This window comes from Podarcis liolepis (assembly GCF_965112155.1).
Source record: "Podarcis liolepis genome assembly, chromosome: 14".
Lineage (NCBI taxonomy): Eukaryota > Metazoa > Chordata > Lepidosauria > Squamata > Lacertidae > Podarcis > Podarcis liolepis.
The window spans coordinates 42,684,341-42,698,518 of NC_139569.1; the positions used below are offsets into that span (position 1 = coordinate 42,684,341).

Below are 14,178 nucleotides of genomic sequence, written 5' to 3' on the forward strand. Positions count from 1 at the left end.
TTGGGCCAATGTCCCCTTTATTTGCCAAGATTCTCATACATGCATCTTTATGCCCCAGTTGAGAAATATATACACACAGAGAGAGACATTCAGCCAAGATTACAGCTAAAAGGTGCTGGGAGTGGGGGGATGACTTCAACGGAGAATTGAAAATGGTATCTCGGATTCAAGGACACATTTCAGTGGTCAGAGCAGGGCTGGAGACTATCATGTTAAAGAGAGCTGAAGGGGGTGTTTTTAGAAGCATCCCCCCCCCAGTATGTTCCACATACATCTCCCTCTTTTGCTCCAGAGCATAAAACAACAGCCAGTTGAATTGGGAGGGCATCCTATTCTGGCAAAAACGTCACACAAATAAGAGGCTGCTTCAGGGCAATTGTGGCCTCTTTGTCATGAGATATTCGAGCAGAAGCTGTAAGGCAGGTGTGAGGAACCTGTGGCCCTCCATATGGCCCTGAACAACAGCTCCTATCAGCCTCAGGAAGCTAGGAATGACAGGAGTCGTCGTCTGGCAACTTCTGGAGGGCCAAAGCTGCCGCAAGCCTGCTGTGAGAGTTGCAAGATCCTAGAATGAGATCAGGGTTCGATGAGATGGCCCATAAGACCATTTAGAGCAGCGGTTCTCAACCTGTGGGTCCCCAGATGTTGTTGGACTACAACGCCCATCATCCCTGAGCTCTGGCCTTGCTGGCTAGCGGTGATGGGAGTTGTAGTTCAACAACATCTGGGGACCCACAAGTTGAGAAAGGCTGATATAGAGCAATATGTATGACCACCTAAGCAGCCACACGCAGCCAAGGGACCAATAAACTGAAGGTTGCATCCCGACGTTTGTCACTTAGTGGTATACTACTTCTGCTGGCAAGATGCTTTGCGGCAGGAGGACTTCTTTGCCTGCAGGTGGGTCGCTGCTGTGCAACAAGTTTCTGTTGCATTGGATTCCACCGTTCCACAACATTAAAATCTCCCACCTGCTATGCAAAAGACTTGTGCTAGTGGGCAGAGAACACTGGGCACAGCCCTCGCAAGTTTAAAAATGGCTGGCGTGGACCCCAGCCATACATTTAAAAGGATGCTTGCACCACTTTTACAGCTCTGGCTCCCCCAAAAATAAATCCGGCAACTGCAGTCGGTTAAAGGGTGTCGGGGGTTGCTAGAAGACAACCCAAGACCTCTGACACACAGGACCCTTAACAAAAACTACCGTTCCAACACGAAAGTGGTCCAAGCATGCCTTAAATGTATAGTGCCATTGCGACCCAGGTCATGAGAAGGAGCGCCGTATGGGAGCTGCAGGCTTTTAGACGTGTTCCTGGGGTCCTTTGACGAGAGGTGCCACATGCCTCCATTCGCGCTCGAAGCACATGGCATTTGAAAGGGCCTTCCTCCCACACCACAGCCTCTCTGCGAAACAAAAGCCTCCCTGGGCTTCTGCCGGCATGCACCACTTGCTACGACATTGAGCGGCCTTTGTTCTGCAAAGCCACAGAAGCCTACGTAATCTAAACATCTACACTGGGGACACAAAGGGGGATGAGAACAAGCTGCTCTGTATGCACATTGCTTTGCGACTCTCCTCAAATGGGAGGTGTGCAATTGTTTTCGCCGAAAGGTTTGGAGAGCCGAATCTCCAATATTGGCGACAGGCAAAGATGGCCCTCGTGGACTGGTACCAAGCACAAATTCAGCCGACAAAATGGACAAGGTATTGCATCAGAAAGCCATGCTCCCATGTGTAGAGGCGCTTGTCCCCTTGGTTATAGGAAAGCATGGCCAGAACAGGCACAAACGACGAATCGTCCTGCTTGGTTGGGGAAACTTTGGAAGCAAAGCCTGCGTCGGATAGCGACAGTTTCAACTCAAAGCTGGTGTCCAGCTGCCTTTCCCTCCAGAGATCATAAGCAAAGGCGACATGCGTGTGGTTCTTGTCGGTGATGTACAGAACCCCGCAGGCGACGAAGGCGTTGCCGGCTTTGGACTGCGGGTACGTGGTGTTGATGTACCGCAGCACCGAGAAGGTGTCCATGTCTACGTGCGCCACCATGATGTGCTCGTCTGGCCTCGAGAGGTAGAGCACCCAGAGCCCATTCTCGTCCACGGCGACGCTGAAGTAGGATTTGGAAGCGCCGAAGAGATACTTGCGCTCAAAGTACCAGGCGTTTTTGATAGAGAGCGTCTGCGAGGACTGTGTCGCGAAGTCGTACCTGCGGAGAAGCAAAATACTTCAGAGCGGCTCAAGCGGCACGAGGGCCAGTGGCATAGCGTGGGTTGTCAGCACCCGGGGCAAGGCAAGTAATTTGCGCCCCCTAACCCCTAACCTGCCGCCGCTGCCAGCTTCTTCTTGCTGCTGCTTGGGCTGGTCTGGTGTGGTTCTCTCCCGTGCTCAGCGCTGCGCTGGGCGGCCGCTGCACTGTCCCTCCCCCAGATAGTCCCTCGCTCGCTCTCTCTGCACCGCACGCCTGGCACCCCCCCCCTCCACAGTAGGCGGCGACCCGGCGGCTCGGATCGGATTCGCACAGCCAGCACTGCAGTGAGAGAGAGTGAGTGAGCCAGGTAGGGGCAGAGAGCTGAGAGTGCGAGCGCGCCCCCCCCAGATGTTGCACCTGGTGCGGCTGGCCCCCCCTGCACCCCCCACGCTACGCCACTGACAAGGGCAGAGGTTTATAAAACAAAATTAACACACCCCGTTTGTTTCCATGTGTTTTATATTGAAAGGAATGGAAGAACATGAATCCAGATTGGGAACCTCTTTTATTCCAAGTCCACATTCCCTTCTGGGTAACCTACCAGAGCTGGGTGATATATCAATATATCATCCAAAACCGAAGTCCGTATCATGATATTGCTTGCATAATATATATATTTTAAATTTATTTATTTGGTTTTTCAACTTTACAGAGTTATATCAAACATAAATCATAAAAGCAAGATTCCAAGGAATCTCCTGGACTTCCATCCTCCCCTTTGTGGGTCCTATTATCAATCAATTCCGCCCACATCTTTTATGCTAATACAAAACCTTTACCTCTTCCATTATGTCCAGAATCAACCTTACACTACAAGTGCTATTCCAATCCTACTAACAATTTTAGCTGTTTACAATGGTCTTTAAGAAAAGTTATGCATTTTCCCCATTCCTTATTAAAATTTTGGGCCTGGCAATATATTGCGAATCACAATGTGTGTGCTATGCAAAAACCACGATGCAGAAAAAACCATGAAGCCAGCCAATGCTTCTCTTGATTCCTGCAGCCCCTTTTAACTCGGCCGGCTCAATTGTCCCCTGCCATCTGCAAGGGGCAGCGAATCACAAGAGCAGGCGCCAGCAAAAATCACGATGCAGGAAAAAACATGGTATGTCCCACAGAGGACCTTACGGTCTTCAAACTAAAACATCTTGAAGGTCTCAGGCCACAGAGAGGTTAGGCAGGCCTCAACCAGAGCCAGGGCTTTTTCGGCTGTGGCTCCAATCTGGTGGAACACTCTGTCACAAGAGACTAGGGCCCTGCGGGACTTGACATCTTTCCGCAGGGCCTGCAAGACAGAGCTGTTCCACCAGGCCTTTGGTCAGGGCGCAGCCTGACCCCCTCCTTTGGCAATCCTCACAGAACTCTAGCCCAATGGTTGCCATTAATCTGATTTGAATTGATTTTAGAATGAAATGATTTTAGACTGTTGTATCATTTTAATGTTGTTAGCCGCTCTGAGCCCGGCTTTGGCTGGGGAAGACGGGATATAAATAAAAATTATTATTATTATTATTATTATGAAGCCAGCCGATGCCTCCACAGAGCTCCATCCTTATTTCAGACATCGTGATATATTGGCATATTGTGGTTCAGCTGGTGATATATCACAATGTTGAAAACCATATATCGCTGAACCCTACCCCTGGCCCCATCCCAATGGTGGACTGGGCTAGGGGGGAAACAGGAGGAAGCAATGAATATAATTTTTTACTAAAGTAGACTAGTTTTTACACTGCCACGCATACCCTACTTCCCCTCATAGTCCAACAATTGCCAGAGTTCCCTGGGAAGAGGGATTGTAGCTCTGTGATGGGAATAGGAGTCTCCGAACCACACAAAGCACCCTTAACAAACTCCCCTTCCCAGAAAAGTGTAGTTTAAAGTGGGGTGATACTGCTTTGAATGCATAGTGCAGACGGGGCCTCTGTAGAGATCACCCCAAAAAATGGTTTTATGGGGAGAAGAGGAGGAGAGAACATTGAAACAGGCAGATTGGAAAGCTCACGCAAGTTTGGATCCGTGTGTGTCATTTCAGTTACCAATAAAAATGGAGTCCTTTGTTCAACCTGTCAAAATTCCAGTAGGTTTTATGTCCTGAGGGATTAGAAGAATGCCTGCAAATTAGATGCCATTTGGACGGCAAATGTCCAATTTACAGGCATCAGAAGACTGGACTGATTTCCATGGAAATCAGTGGCTAAACTGGAGCAGGCCTCTGAATGTGCTTTCTGGAAATCACAAGAGGAGATTTGCACTCGTGTCTTGCTTCTGGGCTTCCCACAAGCATCTGGTTGGTTGCTGTGAGAATAATAATAATAATAATAATAATAATAATAATAATAATAATTTATTATTTATACCCCACCCATCTGGCTTGGTTTCCCCAGCCACTCTGGGCAGCTCCCAACAGAATACTAAAAACACAACAAAACACCAAACATTAAAAACTTCCCCAAACAGGATGACAGCCTAGATGAGCCATTGGGGATCTTCTTACGTTCTAATGACTTGGATGGCAAATTCTGAAATCCAATCAAATAAACTGGGACCAGGAAATAAAAACAAAAATTGTTTCCAAGCCAGGAGATTGAGCAAGCATTCTGGCCTTGTTCTTGCCCTCTCAGAGCCGGGATGAGCAACTCTCTGAAGTACAAAAGCATTGTTTTAAAAATAACAATACTGGAAATGTTTGGATAACTGAGCCACAGTGATCAGGAAGCCCTGAAACGTAATTCAAAAAGTGCCCAACGGTCATTTTTCCACGGGCTGATACAGTTTGTTGAGAATCTTCCAAAAGTTGAGTTGACCGCAAGACACATCCCAAAGGAAATGAGCTCTACCTTAATGATGCTACCCACATTTGTGGCAAGCTTTCCCCTCAAAGAATTCTGGGAACTGTAGTTTATTAAGGATTGCTGAGAATTATGGTAAAACTCTGTGGGGAGTCAACCACCGTGCCCAGATTTATTTGAGGGAAAGAAGCTTTGACTGTGGTTTAAGGGTCCAAAATGATGAGCATGCACCCTAAGATTGGGACCACAAGGCTGAGAATCAAGTCTGCCACAAAGTTTGCTGAAGGAAAAGGTCATTCTGAGGACAGTTCAGCATTCAAAGCAAGCAAGGCAAAGAAGCTCTTACAAATGATGTTCCCTTTTGTTCCTCAAAGTACAGAACATGCCACTCAAGAGTTAAGAGGGAATAGCAGAACGCACCTGTCTCTCTTATCATTGCCCCCAAGAGAGCCAATGGTTGTGTTCATATGTAACACTAAACTACAGTTTGGAACCGCAGGGTCATGGGAGTGCAGTCTGCTCAGTTTCTGGTTCTCCTCTGGTACAGCCACAGCAAGGCTGCAAGGTTTCACTTCTGTTTTCAATTAACCATCACTGAACCAAACCTGGGTTTAGCGTTAACCATGGTTTAGGGAAACAAGGTAAAAAGGTACAGGTAAAGGAGCCCTGGACGATTAAGTCCAGTCAAAGGCAACTATGAGGTTGCGGCACTCATCTCGCTTTCAGGTCAAGGGAGCCGGCGTTTGCCCACAGACAGCTTTCTGGGTCATGTGGCCAGCAGGACTACACCGCTTCTGGTACAATGGGACACCGTGACGGAAACCAGAGCACACAGAAATGCCATTTACCTTCCCACCATAGTGGTACCTATTTATCTACTTGCACTGGCATGCTTTCGAACTGCTAGCTTGTCAGGAGCCGGGACAGAGCAGGGGGATTCGAACCGCTGACCTTCCAATCAGCAAGCCCAAGAGACTCAGTGGTTTAGACCACAGCACCACCCACATCCCTTCTGAATGCAGTTAGGTAGGCAGCAAAGTCAATGCTTTTGCTACTCACCTCTTCTGCCAAATTTACACCACTCTGTTCCATTTGAAACTTGCTTCTCCCTGGATATAGAACCAATGGTCAATAACTAAGACTTACTTTGCTGCTTGGCCACAAGGCAATTCTTAAGATTCATTGAATATCTGACAATATTTGACCATGATTAAATAACGAGCAATCAGCAAGCCCAAGAGGCTCAGTGGTTTAGACCACAGCACCAACTGCATTCCATAGGGACAGCAAGACGGGACCATAAACAACCATTTGAAGTAGTCTTGTTTTTCCACAAGCCATTGTGGAAAAGAACAAGAGCCTGCTAGGTCAAACTGTGAGGTGGATGAACTGCATTTGATTATACACACACACACACACACACACACACACACACCCATAGAATTGCACCATAGGTCAGTTTCAAAATACATTGCCAAAACAGGAAGGCAAAACAGATCAAAGGCACAGCCGAAGAGAAAAATATATGCCTCACTCCTAAAACTCGAGAGAGATGGGGCCAACCAAACCACTTTGTGGGGGGGCAGTTCTGCAATCTGGGTGCCACTACCAAGCATGAAAGCTTTTTTATGCACGTGTCTTGGAACATAAGATACTGCCTGATGCTATCAGGCCTGCAATCTGTCTCTTGCCTGGTTTACAAGTCTTTTGTCAGAGGAGCCAAACTCCCCAAAGCCTTCAAACGGCCGCTGCTAGCAACATCAATCTCCCTCTGAGTGTTAATCATGGACAGTTAAGACATTACATTCCTCCCACTTCAGCCGCTTCCACTGCTGAGATGAAAGACCATTGTTGGAAGAGGTCTGGCATCTCTAAACCCCCTTGCCAAGAAACCGGGAGTGTCTCGAACAGAGCAAATTACGATCCCAGGAACCTCTCTCATTTCTCTGCCTGCTTCCCTAGGGAGAAAGGTCAAGGAGGCGCTCACACCTGCTTCTCAAAGGCAAATGTTTTTGTTGGCGTCAGCATCAAGGGTGACGTTGGAAAGGGCAAAAGAGCAGAGGGAATCTTTCGCTCGCTCTCGAAATAGCATCCAGCCACCCCAATAACGCCAAGGCTGCAATCCCAGCTCCCACACAACGGAGCCTCACGATACACACTCGTCCCGTAAGCTAAGCCCTGGGCGAAGCAAGCTGTTCAAAGCCAGTCTTTGTTGAATGGCAGCAATGAGAAACAAAGGAAATGGCCTTACAAAGACTCGCCCCATCGGTCCGTGGAGCCCCGTGTAGTCTGCGATTCCTGGCAGCGGCTCTCCAGGGCTCCAGAATTGGGAGGTGCCAGGATAGCAGATCCTCTACCGCTTAGCTACCTTAGTGCCATTCAGCAGAGGTCACCAGGTTCCCTCTCCCTGACGTGGCACAGAAGCCCCTTCGCTGCCCCCTCAGCTACTTACTTCACAATAATGTTGCGTCCGACACGCTGATAGTACAAGGTGTTGTTATAGATGGCATGTCCACAGCCGTAATATTGCCAAGGGAGCTCGATGGTGCTGTAGCTGTTGTTCCACAGCGCAGAGATGTCCTCGTATTCTTTAATCATGTGGCCTGTTCAGGGGAGGAAGGCATGGAAGAAGTTGGTTTGTTTATTACATTTATATGTTAGATTACTGCAATGTGTAGGGCTGCCTCTGAAACTTCAGCGGGTGCAGAATTCAGCGGAGCAAGACGGTTTGAGCATATTACACTGACCCTGGTCTGACTGCACTGGCTACCAATTAGTTTCTGGGCCCAGTTCAAAGTGCTGGTTTTGACCTATAAAGCCTTAAATGGCTCGGGACCACATTACTGCAAGGAACACCTCTTTCCATATGAACCTACCCGGACCCTGAGATCATATTCTGAGGCCCTACTTGATGTGCCCCCTCCTTGAGAGGTCCAGAGGGTGGCAACATGAGAACAGGGCCTTCTCTGCAGATAGGGGTGGAGACGCTCCTTCAGGTATAGATGGGTTAGATTGAGTGTGTGTGTGTAAGCAGTCCATGGTCACCCATCCTGCTGCATTGCTGAGTGAGGATTTTGACCCTACCCTCACCTGTAAAATGTTCAGCGATCCAAATTTTTTCATCACTTCGGTTGGCGAGATCCATCATCCACGCTCCGTAGCTCTGTCTTAATTGTATAATCTCAGCTGGGTTTCCAATTGATTTAATGAGGCATTCTGATGGGGGGAGAAACAAAATCAGGAACTGGCAGAAATGACTGGCAGAATCCGAGATCAGGGAGAAGAGGCGGTGGAAGAGGACTGGAAGAAATTTAAAGACTACTTGCAGAAATACTGTAAAATTAATGAATGTTAAAGGGATGTTGGATTGAAAATAAGCGGTATTGGTAAAAAGATTAACAAGAATATGTGAATTCGGATTGATAATGGTTTAAAATATAGAGTTATAATAGGTTAAGATATTGAGTAAAGATAAATGATAGAGGGTAAGGATTTGCTGAATTAACTATGTGAACTGGAATACAAAAAAGGGGGTGAGAGGAGGTCAGGAAACAAGTAAATGAAATATAAGACATGAAAATATTGATTTCTTTTTTAATTTTTTCTTACTTTTTATGTGTTTTGTCTGTATTTTTGTATATCTTTTTCTTTTATTATTGTTATTCTTTTTTATTTCTCATTTTTAATTTTGTAACCTTTTATTGTCTGTAAAATTTCAATAAATATCATTTAAAAAACAACAACCCAAAATCAGCACCATTGGCCAGCCTTAAGTAAGCAAAGCAATCATTTTTAGCACAGGCTACCTGGTTTTCTGTGCTGACGAAGGTGTCCCTTCTCTTTCGCTTTCTCCACCAGGGTGTCGTCATTTGGGATAGCACAGGTCTCCCCTAAACAGTGCACAGAAGGAGAGGAACACACAGAGAGCGCTGTTATTATTTTGACACGCAATCTAACGTTGCGTGAACTATTCCTGGGTTGCATCCAACACCAGACCTACTCAAGAGTAGACCATCTGAAGTGAATGGACACGGCTATTTTACAGCGGGCCTACTTAGCTGGAGACAAGTCCATCTACACAACAACAAAAACAAGAATTAAATGGAAGAATGGCTAAGGGAAAGCCACTATTTCCAGTGGCTTTTCAGAACACTGTTTTGCTTTTGCTGGGCTTTTGTTATGACTTCCATATTTTCAGGGCTTCCAAAGATGGGGAAATAAATTCATCATCTCTCCAAGATGTTTGTGAAATCAAGACATGCATTAGTACATAAAAAGCCCCTTGCTTCATACGTGTCTCTCATTGATCTAAGCATGTGACCTCTTTCCAGCCTCGGCAATTTGTGTGTGAAGAGCCCAAAATTAAAGACACAATAGACACAGAAATTTGGTTAAGGCTTTTGGCAATAATTTTGGCCACAACTTTATTGATTACAGCATGTGAGTGGTTGCTTAGGCATGGTTCCAGACTACCTGAACCTGCACTGCGGCAGGAACAGGACTGACAATTGGGCACCACCAGAGGTCAGTAAGGGAAAGCATCCTGGGTGAGTGAGAAGCTGGCTTCAGTCTCACAGCTCACCCCAGCTGCTCCCAGGGGCTCTGGCGTGGCCCTAGCCCCTTGACAGGGTTCGGACAAAAGCAAGGCGAGCCCCTGGATTCCTTTAACGGAATTCCCTAGCAGCAGCAATTGGAAGGGCAGGCCAACCACTTCCCCTCCACAAAACATTGAGCCAATGCCTAACCGCCAACCTTACAAAGTTGTGCTGAGTTGCTACACGAGGAGAGAATGCCCTCTTTCTCTATCCATTTCCCCCAGTTCATATTCTCAACAAGGCCCCATAACATTCTGAAACAGCATTTTATCTTTTTGGGTAGAACAGTCAAGGCCCAGGCTGGCATTCCCAATGTGCCAAGAGCAGGATTGCATTTGGGAACAAGCTTTGACGAAAGGAAACAAGAAAGTCTAAGGACGACTGTGTTTCCAGTTCATCCAAGGCCTGGAGATACATAGATGGCAACTGTCTGAAAATCAGAAGTATATAAGCCCGAGAGCTGATTGCAGAGGAACAATCTGACTGAGGAAGAGGTGAGTTTTGCTTCACTGGGGGGTATTTAAGCAGAGGCTGCTGAAATTGCGAGACTGAGATCCCTTCCATCCCTCGCCAATTCTAGCCTTGCCAGCAGAGTCACAGCAAGGAGAGAAATGGATGGATTTAGGCATCAGCATGGGTTCGCCGGAGGCCCCCTACCCACAAACCAAGGCTTACCTTGCAAACAGCTGCTCATATCCCTACCACTAATAATCTCCCTTTCTCCCCCTCCTCCAGATAAGACAGAAGCTAGACACAGCATGGGATGGAATCTGTGGGGTGCTAGTTCCTAGCGTGAGCTAATCAAGCAGCCCCCAAAATAGTACAAGGAGGAGAGGGCAAGAGCAATGTTCTCCTCTGCCATCCTTGAAGTGGCACAGCCTGTTCCGAGGACTGGAGAAGGACCACGTTCCCACTTCACAGGCTCATTACGAGGGTCCGTGTTAAAAGGAAAGGTGAGACACTCCAGAAATAGCACAATGGGAAATAGGTTCTTTATGGGACATTGCTTGAGAAGAATGTAGGAACATAAGAAGAGCTCGTTGGATCAGGCCAATGGGCCGTCTAGTCCAGGATCCAACCAGCTGCCTATAGCAAACTGGTAAGCAGGATGCGATCACAAGAGCCTTCTCCCTTCCTGTGGTTCCCAGCAGCTGCTTTTTAGAAACATCTGGCCATGGTGGCATCTGGCCATGGTGCATTGCATGATGTAGTACTGTATTTTTCAGTGTATAAGGCGCACTCTATGTATAAGACGCCCCCTATTTGGGGGGACTCCAAGTTAAGAAAACACCCCTCAGCACTACCCGTGTATAAGATGAGCCCCAATTTTAAACCTAATTTTTTGGTAAAAACAACAACAACCCAGTCTTATACATGGGAAAATATGGCATTTTATTTTCCTGGTCCTGAATCTTCCAGCACTCAGCTCCATTGGGTTCCCACAAATGAGAGGAGGGAAACTTTTCTTTATCTGCTTTGGCTGACTGACGTCCAATGCCCTTTTAAAATGTGTCAGGGAGCGGGGGGGGGGGTTATTAAGTTGTTTTTGGTTTTATTATTATTTATTATTTTATTATGGGTTTTGTGTTTTTATATTGTGATTTTATGTTGCTACCCTGAGACCCGAGGGTATAGGGTGGTATGCTAATACTAATACTAATTTCTCCATACCATGCATAATTTTATAAACTTCTCTTTAAAAATAATTATTTATTCGTTTTTTCAGATTAAAGTTTTGCAATCACATATCCAACATAAAAGCAAGATTCCAAAGAATCTCCCGGACTTCCCTCCTCCCCTTTGTGGGTCCTGTTGTTTATCATTTCCTCCTACATCTTTTATAATAATCCAAATCTTTTACATCTCCATCATGTCCAAAATTCACCATTATAAACTTCTCTCATGTCACCTCTTACTCACCAAGCCTTGATGACTCCAATCCAGAAACAGAAGAGGGAGAAGCAACACAACGAACTAATGTACTGGGGAGAACTCATCAGGGGGGAAAAAACATCAAAAATGATGACTAGACCAAATGTCTAGGTTGCTCAAAATGGCTTGTGGTCCAAGAGGATGAGCTGAAAGTCTGTGAAGCTGGTAAAGTACTAGGGCAGGACTTTGAGCCAGAGGTCAAAGACCCCGCTCAACAAAATGAGCAGGAATCCATCAACACCACCTAAATGCAGCAACAGGGCTCCATTTCCATCAGAAGTCAAGATAAAAGCACCACGTTAGTGAGGCCAAATTTTCCAGGGACCACCGATTGAGTTTTTAATTTAAATGCAACCTTGGCAGTTCCTGGTCTCTCGTTGCAATCATGAAAGCAAAGTTTCACTTTCAAAGGCTTCTTTTTCTGGACAAGGAAGCATTATCTGCCCTTCCTCCCTTATCTCTTCAAGTATGTCCACAGGATTGGCCCTTGCCTCTGACAAGCTCACTTCAGCCACACTAAAGGGATTCCAGGTTGAAGGAGTGATGGAGGAGGGAAATGAAAGAAAGTCAATAACCCTTTGTGAGATCTTTTCATCTTCAGAGAAGCCATCGTCTCAATCGGCACTGAATGCTTAAAGCAGCATCATGCCACATTGAAAAGTCCTAGAATCATAGAATTGTAGAATTGGGAGTGATCCCCCCCATGGTCATCTAGTCCAGCCCCCGCAATGCAGGAATCTCAGCTAAAGCATCCCACAAAGAATTCTGGGAAATATAGCCTGTTAAAGGTGCAGGGAGTGGTTCCAGGAGGACCTCTGTTCCCCTTACTGACCTACAATTTGCAAGCTCTTAAACCATCAAACCTCTTCCTAGTGAGCTTTGGGATGGGGGGGGTCTTCTAGCTATCCTCAGCACCCCTAAAAATCCACAGCTCTCAGCATTCTTTGGGGGAAGCCATCATTGTTCAAAGTGGCATGTTCCTGCTTCAAATGTACAATCATACCTCATGTTGTGTCCGCTTCAGGTTGCGTGTACCAGAACGGCATACTTCTGGGTTTTGCTGCTCATGCATGGGCAGAAGTGCTAAATTGCGCCACGCATGTGCGCAGATGCGGAGCTTCTGGATGCAAACGCTTTGAGTTGCGGACGTGCCTCTGGACGGATTACGTCCGCAACTCGAGGTTCCACTTGAGGGGCCCATGATTATCATTGTTAACATGTCGGCATGTATGTCATGTGTTCCAGAACATATGAGGGGCATCTGGTGGGGCAAGGCTGTGCCACAATTGGACACAACCCTAAGTGCTAAGCTTGAGACATGGCAAGTTTGTTTGGAGGCTTCCTAAGCTTCTGTACCCCCGTTTGGCCTCTGCTCAGATCAATGGATGTCAGGGTTCTAGCAGAAAGTACAGTGGTACCTCAGGTTAAGTACTTAATTCATTGCGGAGGTCCGTACTTAACCTGAAACTGTTCTTAACCTGAAGCACCACTTTAGCTAATGGGGCCTCCTGCTGCCGCTGTGCTGCCGGAGCACGATTTCTGTTCTCATCCTGAAGCAAAGTTCTTAACCTGAAGCACTATTTCTGGGTTAGTGGAGTCTGTAACTTGAAGCGTATGTAACCTGAAGCGTATGTAACCTGAGGTACCACTGTAGACCTTTTAAACTCAAAGTCTGCCCATGGTAAAGATGGAAAGTGCATATCATTAATAAAAATAACGAACATTTCTATTGCAGTTTCGAGTGTTCGAACCGATTCTCACACATTATCTAGTATGTTACCTTTAGCACAACCCTGTAAGGTAAGCTACTATTATTGTCCCCTCTACTGCAGATGGGGGCACCGAGACTGAGAGGAAGGGGCATGCTTAAGGCCACCCCGTGAGTTCATGACAAAGGCACGACTCCCCGATCCGCAGCTCAACATTTTAGCTCAATATGCTACAGCATCATGAAGCACTCACCTGTACACTCTGAACTGAACATTTTCTCCTGAACCTGGGCCTTAGCTTTCCGCTTCCCAGGTGGCCCTGGAGGTCCTGGAGGCCCTGGGGGACCAGAGGGTCCTGGAGGCCCTGGCTCACCTTTTGCACCTAAGAGAACATCAAAGCAGAGGAGATACCTTTGGCCAGTACATTTACAAGTTTGGCACATATCCCTTTGAGAGATGCTATCAAGTAGATTCACGGGAGGACAGAAGTTTATACAGTCATACCTCATGTTGTGAACGGGATCTGTTCCGGAGCCCCATTCGCAACCTGAACAGAACGCAACCCGCGCCTGCGCATGCGCGGGTCACGATTCGCCGCTTCCACGCATGCGCATGGCGTCATTTTGCACACCTGCGCATACGCGAGCGGCGAAACCTGGAAATAACCCTTTCCAGTACTTCCGGGTCGCCGCAGGACGCAGCCTGAAAAGACGTAACCCGCAGCATTCGCAACATGAGGTATGACTGTAGCTTACCAGACCCAAGGTCCAAATTTAAACACTGCCATGTCCTATTTTGGGAAGCCCAACACCATAATCTGAGGCTCTGCAGAGTCTGAATAGCATCGCTTGCAGCAGATCTCCCTAACCTGGTGTCCTCCAGATGTTGTTGGACTCCAAAT

General features: G+C 46.9%; 1 protein-coding gene across 1 annotated transcript in view; it reads right to left on the reverse strand.

Annotated features, from left to right (window-relative positions):
- GLDN (gliomedin) overlaps window positions 1–14,178 on the reverse strand; it is a 35,636-nt gene continuing 21,458 nt past the window's right edge. Inside the window, exons 6-10 of the mRNA XM_083475821.1 lie at window positions 13,531–13,659; window positions 8,848–8,931; window positions 8,132–8,257; window positions 7,494–7,644; window positions 1–2,204 (exon numbers count right to left, since the gene is read on the reverse strand). Coding sequence (XP_083331947.1) covers window positions 1,685–2,204; window positions 7,494–7,644; window positions 8,132–8,257; window positions 8,848–8,931; window positions 13,531–13,659 — 1,010 coding nt within the window. The 3' untranslated portion in view covers window positions 1–1,684. The remainder of the gene's footprint in view (window positions 2,205–7,493; window positions 7,645–8,131; window positions 8,258–8,847; window positions 8,932–13,530; window positions 13,660–14,178) is intronic.